Source organism: Clarias gariepinus, chromosome 2 (genome assembly GCF_024256425.1).
Source record: "Clarias gariepinus isolate MV-2021 ecotype Netherlands chromosome 2, CGAR_prim_01v2, whole genome shotgun sequence".
In the NCBI taxonomy this organism is placed as follows: domain Eukaryota; kingdom Metazoa; phylum Chordata; class Actinopteri; order Siluriformes; family Clariidae; genus Clarias; species Clarias gariepinus.
Window position 1 is genome coordinate 32,517,501 of NC_071101.1, and position 15,463 is coordinate 32,532,963.

General features: G+C 40.7%; 2 protein-coding genes across 2 annotated transcripts in view; one reads left to right on the plus strand and one right to left on the minus strand.

The window, feature by feature from the left end:
• Positions 1-6,152, plus strand: part of oaz2a (ornithine decarboxylase antizyme 2a) — a 7,235-nt gene extending 1,083 nt beyond the window's left edge. The window contains 5 exon segments of the mRNA XM_053483928.1: positions 3,036-3,102; positions 3,104-3,184; positions 3,724-3,896; positions 4,380-4,465; positions 4,553-6,152. Coding sequence (XP_053339903.1) covers positions 3,036-3,102; positions 3,104-3,184; positions 3,724-3,896; positions 4,380-4,465; positions 4,553-4,683 — 538 coding nt within the window. The 3' untranslated portion in view covers positions 4,684-6,152.
• Positions 6,153-7,150: 998 nt separating this feature from the next.
• Positions 7,151-15,438, minus strand: psma4 (proteasome 20S subunit alpha 4). The gene is made up of 9 exons (XM_053491077.1): positions 15,399-15,438; positions 14,917-14,943; positions 14,759-14,801; positions 14,424-14,586; positions 13,320-13,397; positions 13,089-13,177; positions 12,867-12,997; positions 7,740-7,863; positions 7,151-7,448 (listed from the first exon to the last, which is right to left on the minus strand). The coding sequence occupies exons 2-9, from the start codon at positions 14,917-14,919 to the stop codon at positions 7,294-7,296; spliced, it is 786 nt and encodes a 261-aa protein (XP_053347052.1). The 5' UTR covers positions 14,920-14,943; positions 15,399-15,438; the 3' UTR covers positions 7,151-7,293.
• Positions 15,439-15,463: the final 25 nt, after the last annotated feature.

Below are 15,463 nucleotides of genomic sequence, written 5' to 3' on the forward strand. Positions count from 1 at the left end.
TTGTAATGGCCAATCTTAAGGCATGGTGAACTTTCCATCTTGCTTACATTTTAGATGAAAGCGACATCATACAGGTGCAGAAGACATACTGCTGATGTTCCCCTCTACCTGTCATGTAGAAATTAGATTGTTTCTACAATATTTGATAAACACATCCTTGTAAGTTAGTGTTGAATAACATAAGATTTGTACTAATAGTTTAACAGGATTTAACTTGACTACAGGGTGTTTCTGATCTGTAGAACACAAAGCATTGTTTTGCCACTGACCATAACCTAAACACAGATCACTTTCGTTTTGGAGATGTGTGATTTGGCAGAAACTGTAAAGACAGTTTCTAGAAGTTTCTAGAAACAGAAACTGACTGCCCCTCATTGCCCTCTTCCGCTGGCCCCTCTCTTTCTTTTTTATTTGTGGCCTTTTGGACTGGGCATATGGAATCTTTAAAGGTGTAGATGGTCGTGCTGTCCTGAGGTCTGCCTGAAGTTCTTGTCACTTGTTCATACTGAGGAAGCTTGCTGTATGTTAAACATTGTTGTCGTTGTTAGCCCTAACACTAGGTTGGCAACCAAGCTGCCACAGTTGAGCCCCGTTTTCCTGGAAGGTTTTTGGGTTTCCTGTTTTGGAGCTGAACCTTTCCTGGCTGTCTGACTGCCCCTCATTGCCCTCTTCCGCTGGCCCCTCTCTTTCTCTTTTATTTGTGGCCTTTTGGACTGGGCATCACTGCACAAACAGTGATGTGCAATGATCGAGTACTCGGATCACATTTTTTTAACGTCGCATGTCGGCCATAAACCCTTTACCAAGTCCTCCCTCCCAGCTGGTTGGTTTGCATGGTCTCACCTCAACATTTGCTTCGTCTTCTCTTCCTGCCTTGCTTTCTGTTTTGGTTAACCCGCTGGCAAACCTGTCATTTCCGAATCATTCTCAGCATCTCTCTGATGATTTAGAGACATGATTTGGCAGAAATGTTGAGTTGGCACTGCTGAGGGAAGGCGGGAGTCGGAATGTCAGGGTGAGAAGTGTTGGCTTTCAAAACAAGCTGGCATTTCAGCCACCGCTACACGCAGCTCTATAATAGGCAACATGGAAAAAACGGCATTGTAAATAAGACTGTCTAGTTATGTCACAAACATTTGTCTGCTTTAAAGATTTAGTTTTTTCTTCCCACATATAGCTATTTCCATCTCACCGGCTACTTTACAAGCACGTACACGGCACCATAATTGCACCCAATGGGAAATGAAATTTGCAGCTTAAAATGAAAGGTGGATAGCTTGAGAGATCAGGTGATGCTATACAGCATAATGAGTTTGTTTTTCACCTCATCAGTCTCATCTCCTCTCTGTGCACATTGGGTCGTCGTGGCTACCTGTCCGGTTGCCAGGGTATCAAAAGAACAGCTCCTCTCTTTACTCGGCTGGCTCCCGATCATTCAAAACAGGCATCAAACAACAAAACAAAAAAAAGGTTTCCTTAATTTGCATTTGTCTCATATAGCTGAGAAGGGGGAAAAGTTTTAAATATTTTTTCAGAAAAAGGAACTTGTAAACAGTGTGAGGCACAAACTTTTTTTTTTTTTTAAGAATGTTATTTGCATTTGTTTGCTTTTACATTTTTCACCAGCTCTTGAGTGGCACTGGTGGCATTAGGAGAAATTAAAAGCTATTTGGCTTCACTGTGAACCCAGAGCTGAAACCTAACCCACCAGGGCAGCATGCTATTCCAAGACATGTCTACAGATCACGCGCTTGTTTGCACTGTGTGTTTCGCCCTAGCACCAGCACTCTGCTCTCAGTTCTTCCTCAGGCCTGAGCATGAGGGGCTTACCGGGTAGTAATGAAAACATCTTGGTTCCTGCTTAGCAGAAACAATAATCCTGAACCTCTCCATGTTGAGCATGATCAGTGCTTTTTTTTTCTTTACCTTTTTTCCTTAAAAAAAAAAAAAAAGAAGCAAAGGCAAACAAACTTTGTGCAGCGTGACTTCCTGCTGATTTTCCTGTTTGAACATTCAGCAAAAGCACTCGGCTCTGTTTCCTCAATTTCTAGCCGAAATGTCCGGCTTGCAGTAGATCAGTCTGTGGTTATGTTTGTGTGCTGTGAAGTATTCCAGCGTCTTATCAGTAGGCCTATTGTTAACGCTAGTGTGATAGCACAAAGCTGGAGGAGTTTTCTCACTTGGAGTGCACTGCAGGTGTTCACAGGGCAACAGAGCACCTGATAAGACAAGGGCAATGTGATCCAAGTGAAGGGAAGAGGGGCAAACCGGGAGGCGCTTCGATACAGGTTACACTGCTGACTCTATCTGCACTATCTATTTGTTTATCAAAATATCTTTTCTCCATTTAGTTGCATTTAATGTTGTGGAACCTCTATGAAACTGGTTGTTCCTGTTCTCACATGCACTGTAACCAGCTGTAACTAGTTTTCTCTGCCAGTCAGGGACTTTCCAGTGCCTGAAAATTTATGACTGTTGCATTAATCCTTACATGAAATGAAAATCATTTGATTTGACGATTATCCAATCATGCCACGACTATCCATGAACCACACCTCCCTGTTTGTCGTGAGTGTAAGGGACAACATTTCTTTCTCTATCCCACAGTGTCGGTGTAAGCAGAAGAGGGCGGATAGCAATCCAAAGTTTTCAGCCGTCCTGTGACGCACTACCAGCAATCAGCATGCATCACGTGTCTACACAGTAGAAATAATAATGTATTAGAAAAAGCACATTAATACTTTATGAACCTACAGCTGAAAGCGTTGTCAGTGCGTCTGGTGTTCCATTTCAGTTCCAGCCGGTAGGGTTGAGGTCAGGGCTCTGAGGAGTTCTTCCACTCTACACCGTTTATTCACTTTGTGCTCACTTTGTGCTGGTTCAAGTCTCACGGTTGCAGTGGAGGGGACACTTTGTATGTTCTGTAGCATTAGATATTCCATACAAGCGAACCACACAAACACGTGTCCACAAACATTTGATCATATGATACGGGAAGTGCCTAAACTGTTGACTGTCCTGTGTTTTTTAACCAGCGCTTCTCCAGTGGCCTCCAGACTTCACTGCTCCAGGCAGCAGGCTCCAGGGCCTCTGTGGTGCTCCTGATGCCCCTCACCCACTAACGAAGATCCCGAGTGGGCGAGGGACCGGAAGGGATCTCCCTCTCAGCGTACCTCTTCACAAGGTAAAATATGCACACACACGCATGTTAATGAGCTTATAATTATTGTGCTTTGAAATGATTTCAGTCCCTATTCTCTAATAATATTAATCCTGCTTAACAGACTGGGCAAGAATTACATTGTTAAAAAACAATCGAACATCCAGGCTGAGATCTTATTAGTCATCATTTGTCAGCACACGCGTGTAGATGCAGGCGCATTTTTTCACTTTTGAGATGTAACCTTTATGACTGCTGTGGTGAGCAGTTTAGTGTGTGTGTACAGTATATGCATGGTTGTAGGTCAGACATGTGACTAGCCTGGGTGTGGCTCAGGGTGTGACCGACACTTAACACACACACACACACACACGCTCTTAGTCATGTGATGGGGCCTTTTAGCAAACTGACTACTTTTCTCCAAACAAGAGCATAATATTTCGCAAAAGGTTCCTATTCTATAGCAGCCCTGCTTTTGTGTAAGCTAATATATGTATAAGATGGAGATGTATTATGTCAGATGAAACGGGCGTGTACGTTTATGGTTCTGCTGTGTTGTTTAGGACGACAGGTTGACAGTAACTCGGGCAAGTGCAGTGGGCGGAACCCCTACTATCCTGCACTTCCAGTACAAGCTGAGCGAGAGGCGGTTCTCCTGCTGGGACACGGTGCTGACTGCCAACTGCCTTTATCTGGAGATCCCCAGCGGAGCTCTGCCCGAGGGCAGCAAAGAGGGGTACGCCCAACACAATGACACAGACTTGAACAACATTCATGTATAGAATTTAAACTAGGATTACGGACTTTCAGCATAGGGAGGTTTTTTTTTTAAACTGTGGTTAATATATACTTGTATGATAGAGGTTTCAGTAGAAGATGGTGAATAAATTGAGTTTCTCTCCAGGTGAATGGGTTTGACCCGGTCTTGAGGTTATAGCCTTCAGCTTAGCAACCTGAGTCAGTGTATTAATGCAGCTTTGTCTCCTTCGTGACCAGTAAACGCTAATGAGATTCAGCTTATTCAAGTTCAAGTCACACATACAGCAGTGATTCATTGTTCAGTCACCTTTGTGGAGTATTCTGAGCAGTTTAAAGAGAGTACTACAAGTTAGTGCGTGGCTAAATTAGCTCTGCTCTGGTTGCCTCTGTGTTATATAAGATGTGGATAATGTAAAACCGTCGGTGCGTCATGCATGTCCCTGTGTGTGTGTGCTTCCAGTCTCACCAGCCTGTTGGAATTTGCAGAGGAGAGCCTGAAAGTCGGCTACGTGTTCTTGTGGTTCTACAAAAGCAGGGAGGATCGAGGTAAGACGCCTGTTTTCTCACCTGCATGAGTCTGAAAATTTTTCTCAACCCTAACATTAATTAGATTTTTCTTTTTTCTTATTGTAGTGTCCATCACAAACACCTTCCACTACATGGGTTTCGAGGTTGTGAAACCCGGTCACCCTCTGGTGCCGACCCGGCCCGATCTCTTCTTTATGGTCTACTCTATGGACAGCAGCAGCTCTGATGAGGAATGAGCGAACACACATACTCAGAAAATGCCCCCTTGATCCTTCCTAGTCCACCTTGTTTTTTCCTCCTCCACAACCCCATCCTTAAACAATAACCTATTAAGTCGTTTGGAGGCTGGAAGTGTAGGAATGGACAACCGGTCCCACAGGATGGTTGCGATCCCTGGTTAGCTGGTGCTACATGCAACCTACAGCGCATCCTCTTAGTTTGCACCCAGTCTATATTCCTTTAGTTTTCAGCCTGCTTTAGGACAGGAAATGGTTATGAGGAGAATCGTGTAAGGGAAAGATTTTGTTTAAAACGCCATAAGCCATTCCTCTTCAGGGTCATAGTGCAGCAAATTCTATATATATATATTTTTAACTACTAGTATTTTACAATTCGCACTCTTCTGTTGGTCACCATTCCTTATTTAGCATCACATGGCATTTTAAGGGACAATTAAAGTCAACTTGTGTTGTGGAAATCTTAATAAATCTACACAATAGTGTTATGTAATCTGTAGGACTGCTTAAAGCTTTTTACATTAATGTGTAAATACTCTAGATAAGGCTAATGACATGGATCAGGACTACAGTGCTCTACAAAAGATGAGTGTTTCTGGAGTTTTATAGGACCCTGTTAATGCAGGTCAGATTTAGCCAAGACTAGGATCAGGTATGGATTGAGGCTAGATTTTTAAAATAATGCTTGGTTATATTACTGCCACTAGAAAAAGCAGGCACTTAAACTGATCATGAAGTAGTGAGCGGTTTTAGACTCATCCCTTGTTCATTACATTTGGGCAAACATTTTTATATATATATATATATATATATATATAATTCTGCAGCAGTTTTATGTAGGTTGGATTTAGGCTTTGCACTGCTACCAAACTGATCATATAAACAAAAGCACTTTAGCTGTACATGTGCAATCAGACGTGCATTCTGGGTACATCTCACCAGAGACGTCCCAAACGTCTCTAAGCCATCTTTATGGATTGAGTGAAATCGAGACAGTTGCCAAAGAAAACGGTCCCCACTTAAAGCTCACACTTAAATTAAGAGTTGCACCACTCAGGCATTCAGGACAAACAATAAACAGTAGATAAACCTAAATACATTCCCCAGAGTTGGGAGCGTTTGGAGTTTCCACGGTCAGGCCTGTGGAAGCCAAGCGTAAGATGTGCTGGGGCTCCACCGTTGGGACTCTGGGTTCTGCATGTGTACATACAGTTAATCTTACATTTATAGAGTTCACTTTGAGCCATGACAATAAGCTGTTATATATATATATAATAAGTCTCTATTCTGTTGCTTTTGGAGATTTCATTTTTGTCCATTAGCTTTGACTGATTTGATTGTGTTTCTTTGTAGATTAGTATTTTGTTTACAGTAAAAAATAAAAATAAAAATTAAGGACAGTCCACATCTGTGTACCTGTACCCCTTTTTCTTTTGTCCCCTCTCGTCCTAATAAAATGTAAAATATAACCTCTAGCGGTGTCTTTCTATTACACAATTAGAAGGATTCTTATTCATAATGACTGGGTTCTACAGCAGGAGCCATTTATTGGTAAACATTGGTTTGAAAAATAGCAGGCCTTGACTACAAGCGAACTACAAGGCTCCTATCGAGCGCTAAGAAATACACCACTTTCTCTGATCTTCTGGCAAGGAGATGACAGGGACATCCAATCAGAAACACAGCGCTGTAGTGCAGGTGGCACATGGGCCTCTAATCATGCTATTTAAGGAGTGCTGGACGAGCACATCTGTGCTGAATGCCTTCCATTTTAAATACTTAACCTTTTATACGCTTGTGGTCATTATCGTGTATATGTGACCTGGTTACCAGGAGGGGATGAGGCCTGGCTGGCTGCTGTTCTAATGGAGTCATGTGTTTAACATCAAATCATCCGTCCATGGCACTTACAGCGGTTACATCACACTGAACTTGTGTTGCTGGGTTACTGTGCAAACGCTTTAGCCAGTGTGTCCAGCCAGGACCTTGTGTGTGCGTGAGAGAGAGAGACAGTGCGTGCCATCCAATTTTTCACTTTTTACTGACTTTATATAACATGCTTAGGTGAAGGTCATGTGGCTCTCAGGAACAACATCCATTACGGAGAGCTTGGCATGAGGTCATGTGAGGCTCACAGCTAGAGTCAGTGCCTAATCTCCACTCACAACCTTCATAATCTCAACAGTAACAGGCAAGATGCTTACACATTACTAAACTGGAACACTTACAAATTAAGGAGCCTTAGTTATCGTAATCATGCGCGCACACACACATGATTGTGATTCTTTAGGGTTTTCTTACATTTGAAAAGTTCATTTTAGGTTTTATCTGAATTTTACAGCAACTGTGTACAGGTTTTTTTCCCCCTCACAAATTGAGACCTTTCACCAGTACTACTAATAAACAAGATCCCTGGGTCTGTTATCAATTAATCTCAGGTATTTTAAATAAATCAATTCAACACTCATTTACCCGTCCAGACACAGATCATTGTGTTATGTTTATTAAAGAAAAAAAGTATGACATACAGACATGACTGAGTGGTGTACTATGAATTCAAACCCTTTTTTTTAATTGTAAAAAGTAGAAGAAAGGGGAAGTGCAAGATTTTTATTTATCTTTCTCTTTCTGTTCCTTTTCTTTCTTGTCTTTCTCGGCCTTGGCCTCCTCTGCTTCGTGCTTCTTGATCAACTCTTCCACCTCTTTCTGTTTGAGAACCTTGATTTTGGTCTTACCGTTCTCTCGCGTCAACGTGGCAATCTCGACTAGAAGCACACACGAGAGACAGGAGGTGTGAAATCAGCAGGAGAGAGAATATACTGTAGGCTGGACATGAAGCTACTAATTTTACACATGTACTATAGATACAGTAAGAAACTCAGGACACTGATTCTGCACCTAAAGAAAAAAAAATCTACAGAGCTGCATGTCTGGGTTTAAACAGGGCTACTGAAACAGCTATGCATAATGAATTCTCAGGCATCTCAATTAACTGGGTATAAAGTATCAGTCTATTTTCCATTCCTCTGTGTTCACACACACACACACACACACACCTTTCTCTGCAGACAGCTTGCTGACGTCCATGGTCTTGTTGAGCACTTTAACGGCGAGAGCGAGAGCTGAGGAGAGCGTCATCTCTCCCTCTTTAAAGTCCTGCTTCAGCATTGACACAGCAGCCTATGACACACACACAGGACAGAAATTGGTAGGAGTTGATTTGTTTTCTATATAAAAGAAATAATAACCTGGCAACAATTAAATGATTTAATCTAATTATTAAAAAACACAAAGAATAAATTAAAAATGCTTCTAGAATCAGACGTGATATTTTTAAACAGCTGAGACCTTTAGGAACAGACTGGGACAAAATGTTCCTGAATACACTGACGTGCATCGCTGGTGCTTCCACGCCCCCTACTGGCCAACACTTCACTGTGAGCTAAAAGATTTAGTTACACTGCTGTATGTTGTATATTATGGATAACAGGCAAACTCTGAATGTCCCTTAGTAAACTCTGGACTGTCTAACAAAGCTGTTTAAATAAAAACCCAAATACTGTTACGAGCCTTACATGCTATCAGTTTAAAATTTCAATGCTATTAGCAAAAGCACAAACTAAAATAACAAACATAACAATAATAATGAAGTGGTCTGCTCTCAACATCTCAATATCTCAACACTCTTGTTCTATGTTCGTTAGGCTATAGTGCATGAAAATTCCAGAAGCTCTGCAGTTTCTAAAACACTTAGACCAACAATCTTGCCATGATCAACATCACATTTCCCTGTTCTCATGTTTGATGTGAACACTGTGACCTGTCTCTGTATGCTTTTACACATGATTGGCTGATTAGCTAAGACTGAGTAGTGTACAGGTGTCCCTAATAAAGTGCTGCACTCTCTGTGCCATTATCTTTAATTGATGAACACTTTATGAAGTACTATGTACTGCTGTGCTATAGTTCAGTGAATATATAATGAGGAAGTCACAGTAAACTAACACCACTCCACCCTACAGGTGTGCTGCTTTGCAGTATAAAACTTAGCTTGAAATGAGTTAAGAAGGATAAATTACACAACAGTGCAAAATATGAAAGTCCTTTCATTTCGGAAAAGGATATCACACTCACTCCTGCCTGGATGTGTAAATTTACACACAAGAAGTCAAATTAACATAAATCAAATATAAGTATCTTAAATTCTACAGTATATTCCAAATATAAATTTACTATATTAATTAATAATTGATTGCATTAATTCATGAGCCAATCAAGTCAAGGTTTATGTTTAATGCGTTTAGCGCACTCCCTATTCAGGCTGACATATTAATATCCCTGAAGTCTGTCTTCACTCAAAATTGTGGTGTATTCAAGTACTTAACCATAGGTCTTGGTCATCCTAAGTTTTCATGCACTGCACACAGAACGTGAACTTTGTCATCCAGAGCATGAGTACAATGCAAGTAATAAGAGTAACTGTACACCTAGTTCCTGGGAAAGACGAACCTGGCTACAAACTCCCCAGACCACAATTGAGCGCCCATGGGATGTGACAGACAAACAAGTCACATACATGGATGTCTTAAGGTTTTTCGTTGTAATGCCATGGCTGATCGCTGTACATGTGCCTCAATTTAAATTTAAGAAAAACTTGAAATAAACCCAATTATCTGTTTTACAGACCTTTTGAGTCTCTATCACAAATACAACCTAATTATATGTCCTTTAGGTTAGGAAATTTTGTAAAAAAACAAATAAGATAGAAAAAATAAATAAATAATTTATACAAATGGCATCCTATAAACTGAAGACAGGCTGGTCTGTGTATGTGGGGAGTGCAAACTGTACACAAATACCCTGATGGACAGTTTAAGTGTTTATTCGATTACTAATGCTCATTTGACAGATCAGACAGGTCAATTTTTTGTTTTAAAAAAAAACAATAAATAAAAAAACAAAACACTATGAATATTTATTAGTGGAGGTAAGAGCATTTCCGTAAGCACACAATGTGATGAGAACTCACAAGACTGAGACTAAACAGCTGTGTAGCCAACATGTTTGTGAGACTAATCAGAAAAAGGGCCTTAAATGTTCTAGGGAGTACAAAAATTGAACTTTGAAGCAATAGAAAGGAGTCATGTGGTCTGTGAAGTTCAGACCCTCCCTATTCCAAAGTGATAGTTGCATCAGGGTATGAAAGGAAGTGCATGAAGCAATTCAACCATCATGCAGAGTGCTCACTGTACAAGCCTCTGGAGTCAGTGTTATGATCTGGGTTTGCTTCAATTGGTAAGCTCTAGGCTCAGCAACAGTATGGGGCAATAAAATTACGTCAGCTGATGACCTGTGTATGTAGTGAATGACCAGGGTATAACATCTATGGATTTCTTTCTCCCTGATGGCACAGGCACATTTATGGACTCGGCGTGTGAAAGAGTCGTTCTGTGAGCATGAGGAATCATTTTCCAGCATAGCTGCACTATTAATCGACCAAAAAAACGTATTATATATATATATAAAATATATATATATATATATATATAACGATCTTAATTCATACATACAGGCGATCTCATTTATAAATGATGGTGATTCACGTGCATGTTTCCCTGCTTTTAGATCATGCAGAGTTTACTTATTTACTTGACAACATTCCTGGATTTCTGCATCAGTCAAGGTCACTGGTTGCACTCAAACAGTGTAACACAAAACACTATTAAATTACCAATCAGGCGTTCCGCTCTCACTCACATCAATCAGGAGGTGGGGTAGTATGCTGTTATTGTCATGCCAAAAACTGTTTTGCACCCTGATTTTATTTTTGTTCGCTTTTAAACATTCACTGACGTGATGTTAGGCACTGCAAGCCACAGTGAGTGACCGCGAGGGCCCGCCAAAAAAAGTTAAACGTTGAATTTTTCATGAGAAAAAATTGGAAACGTAATCACTACACCAAAATCTGCGACGAACCGTACTTATGGCTGATAAGTACGTCAGATTTTCTCCGGTTGTTTACGTTTATCATGGCATAAATGGATTATGCATCTGTGCTATTTTTTATATGGTAAATGTCTCACACACGCTAAAACCTAAAATACATACTACCGTCTGATCAGAGACAGGCACGTGCAGTTTTAATAACTTAAAGTATTAGATAATTAAACCTGTCATCTTGATTCGGGCTGTTACACAGAGGCTCTGAGAAAGTTCTGTGCAGGCAACTTTTTTTTTCTTAAGTGCAATCAATGTTTTTTGTTGGAAGAAAAAATTAAAACAAAGAGAGAGAATTGTGTGAGAATCGTAATCTCAATTCTCAAATTCCCATGGAATTAAAAATCATGATTCACATTTTGCCAAAAATCGTGCAGCCCTATTTTCACGATCGAATAACTTTATTTCATGCTGTACATGGTGGTACAAGTACAGCAGTAGTGAAATGCGATTGCGGGAAAATTCAGACTAATTTAAAAAAACACTAATAAGAATAAATATATATGTATATATACAGTCGTAGTCAAAAGTTTTGAGAATTACATAAATATTGGAAAGTGGAAAAGTTGCTGCTTAAGTTTTTATAATAGCAATTTGCATATACTCTAGAATGTTATGAAGAGTGATCAGATGAATTGCATAGTCCTTCTTTGCCATGAAAATTAACTTAATCCACTGCATTTCACTGCTGTCATTAAAGGACCTGCTGAGATCATTTCAGTATTCGTCTTGTTAACTCAGGTGAGAATGTTGACAAGCACAAGGTTGGAGATCATTATGTCAGGCTGATTGGGTTAAAATGGCAGACTTGACATGTTAAAAGGAGGGTGATGCTTGAAATCATTGTTCTTCCATTGTTAACCATGGTGACCTGCAAAGAAACGCGTGCAGCCATCATTGCGTTGCATAAAAATCGCTTCACAGGCAAGGATATTGTGGCTACCAAGATTGCACCTAAATCAACAAGGTATAGGATCATCAAGAACTTCAAGGAAAGAGGTTTAATTCTTGTTAAGAAGGCTTCAGGGCGTCCAAGAAAGTCCAGCAAGCGCCAGGATCGTCTCCTAAAGAGGATTCAGCTGCGGGATCGGAGTGCCACCAGTGCAGAGCTTGCTCAGGAATGTGTGAGCACATCTGCACGCACAGTGAGGCGAAGACTTTTGGAAGATGGCCTGGTGTCAAGGAGGGCAGCAAAGAAGCCACTTCTCTCCAAAAAAAAAAAACATCAGGGACAGATTGATCTTCTGCAGAAAGTATGGTAAATGGACTGCTGAGGACTGGGGCAAAGTCATATTCTCCGATGAAGCCTCTTTCCGATTGTTTGGGGCATCTGGACAAAGGCTTGTCCGGAGAAGAAAAGGTGAGCGCTACCATCAGTCCTGTGTCATGCCAACAGTAAAGCATCCTGGGACCATTCATGTGTGGGGTTGCTTCTCATCCAAGGGAGTGGGCTCACTCACAATTTTGCCCAAAAACACAGCGATGAAAAAAAGAATGGTACCAAAACACCCTCCAACAGAAAGTTCTTCCAACAATCCAACAACAGTTTGGTGAAGAACAATGCATTTTCCATCACGATGGAGCACCGTGCCATAAGGCAAAAGTGATAACTAAGTGGCTAGGGGATCAAAACGTTGAAATTTTGGGTCCATGGCCTGGAAACTCCCCAGATCTTAATCTCATTGAGAACTTGTGGTCACTCCTCAAGAGTCGGGTGGACAAACAAAAACCCACTAATTCTGACAAACTCTAAGAAGTGATTATGAAAGAATGGGTTGCTATCAGTCAGGATTTGGCCCAGAAGTTGATTGAGAGCATGCCCAGTCGAATTGCAGAGGTCCTGAAAAAGAAGGGCCAACACTGCAAATACTGACTCTTTGCATAAATGTCATGTAATTGTCGATAAAAGCCTTTGAAACGTATGAAGTGCAATGACTACCTGAGAGAAACGAGTGTACATGCCTTATGCATATTATAAAAGGAGTTTAGCGTCAGCCACAGAAAATTCAGGACTGTGTGTTTGCTGTCTTGAGTACAGTTTTGGCTTCGTTACCCAGTGGAAACTGCAAAACACATTATATACCTACCTCAGCCCACAAGTAGAAACCTGGCAGATCCACCTACTCTGCTATCCTGTCCACTTCATCTACACCACAACGCTACACAACATTCAGAGATGCACTTACTGCGCTGTTGTTGCCGATGCAGGTCGCCTTCCAGCCTCCATAGTTTCCACTGGGGTCACTCTGGTACAGCTGAAACCCGTAGTGTTTATCCCAGCCCATGTAGAGCAGAGACACACCGAACGGTCTTTTCCCTACAAACACAAGGGAAGCAGTGTTATCTCTTACAGCTTTCCCCACCATTAACCAGAGAATGTTTTTTCCAAAAAAAAACAAGTGTGCTACCTCCAAACTGTGTGTAGGCTTGCTTGATGTCACACAGAGCTGTAACCAACTGTTCACATGGGATGGGCTCCTGGTACTGGAGCAGATATCTGCACACATAAGTGATTAATATTATTTTCCAGGGTGAAATACTGACAGCATCCTGATGTTTTAAGGTGTGCTGTTCAGTGGTGATGAGCAATTAGCTGTGTACTAATGGCCTAAAATAATTCTTATCATGCTTTCTCTCACCTCTGTGCGATTAGCCTGAGTTCGTTAGTGAGGACGTTAGCATCGGACGTGATTCCTGCTACGCTGCACGCCATGTCTCTGAAACACAACAAAACAACATTAGAAGTAAATGCAGGAAAAGGTCACATGCATTAGGCTTGCATGATATAATATTTACAGTATAATATATACACACATCATCTCTATAGTATAATGACAAACATTTCTCTCTATGACATTTATCTTTGATTAAACAACAGTTAGTTCCAAACGAGTAATCCAATTGGACAAGAAACATTCCACCACTGTTGATATAGGTGTTAAAACAGCTTAATTACACTATTACAGATGAAAGTAGTTTGGTATGGTCTGCAGGACTGGAAAGAGGGGAGAAACCCTGATATGTCATCTTTATTTTTCACTTGTTCCATTGTTTTATTTACGCTACTGTGAGCTACAAAGCTAACTAGCTTCTAAAACAAATCTTCTCTCTAACCCCTAATGAAGGACACTACTTATGTGTGGAACAAGGGATTGTACACCCTACATAGTGCACTAGCTTTCCAAATAACCCTATTTGATTCAACTCCAGAACCCCAAAATAAGCTGATATTCTATAATGAAATCAGTGGAAATATACTCCTTAATTACCCACGCCTTCTATGGTTGATTCTACCCAAATTTTGTCTATAGTACTGGTAAAAATTCACTATCTCTGCCAATCGAAGTTAGTTAGTTCCTCAAGTTGCAAAAGGGAGCAAAATAACTGGTTTGATAAACAAACACCTCAATCAATTCATAATGAATGGTGTTTGTTGTACGAGTGTATAAAAGCAATATAACACTTGAGGTTGTGTGATACTGCTGAGGTTTGATTTCCGTCTTCGGTGTGTGTGTTTGTGTGGGGAGTTTGCATGTTCTCCCTGTGCATGGTGTGATTCCTAGGTATTGGCTCTTTCGTCCCATAGTCCAAAGTCATGCATATTAGGTTAACTTGAATTCCCAAATTCCCTGTAGTGTGTATATACACTGATATAAAATCACTAACAAACTCAAGTTAAGATTGAGCTAAGTTTCCGTTATCCAGGGAGCGTAACACTGATTGACTGATTCGATGCCACTTACTCATTAAGTTTGTAGATCTTCTCTGAGAAAAACACCTCGTCCAGCAGCTTGTGGATGTTTCTTCTCTCAGCTGCCAGTAGCACACCGTCATTGGCTAAAATCCCTAAACAGGTACCAGCATGCCCGATAGCCTCCATGGCATATTCGACCTGATAGAGACGCCCTGTCACAAACAGAGGGAACGGGTCGGTCAAAGCTGGGTTATGGTACTTAAAACCTTCTGCATTTACATCAGAACCACAGACTGGGGTCTTTACAACATTATACGTGTGATTATGGGTGACATAACTGTGTGCAAAACTACCAACAGGTATCCATAAAGAAGTGATTCTGACCTTCAGGAGAGAAGATGGTGGTTCTTGAATCATATCTCCGAGACTAAATAGAGAACACACATATCATCAGACCATACAATGGCTGAGAGACAGATTTATAATTAACTCTTTTTATGTAAACAACAAATAAATCCCACTTAAGGCTTGGCTTGACTCACCATGGCAACTCTTGAATTATAAAAATCCTGCAGAAACACAAAAAAAAAAAGAAAGCAGGTGATGCTGATTGAGGAAACAGAAACAGAAAGTACCTCGGCTAGCTAATGAGTTAGCATTTAAAACAAGCTAACCAGCTAACACAGCTACAACATGGAGCTAAAAATAAACTTAAATAACCATAAATTCAGGTCTTTCTAAGACATAATGTAATAGCTGTGGAGGGCTGACAGTGCAGCTAAGTGAGATTAACACAGAAACAGCGTCTGAGAGGAGCGGAAGCTAACAGCCTCAACGAGCATGAAGCAGCAACTTTTACTCCTAGCGTGAGCATCAGGAAAAAATATATATAAATATATAAATATATGTACACCACGCGCAAATACATACATACAGCTGTAAAAATCCTTTCAGCTTAGTCTTCATTTAAATTTTGAGTGAAAATGATCTCCGAGTGTGTTTTACTATAATAATCAGAAGTTACCTGACAGAGAGCTATGTTGTTCTCACAGGAGACGCTGCCTGACCGGCGGGGAAGCTGCACTTCAC

Coding starts and splice junctions, on each gene's coding strand:
- psma4 (XM_053491077.1), bottom strand. Junction 14,587..14,758: donor CACCATCTTCTCTCCTGAAG/GTCAGAATCACT, acceptor TGTTTGTGACAG/GGCGTCTCTATCAGGTCGAA. Junction 7,449..7,739: donor CAAGCTGTCTGCAGAGAAAG/GTGTGTGTGTGT, acceptor GTGTGCTTCTAG/TCGAGATTGCCACGTTGACG.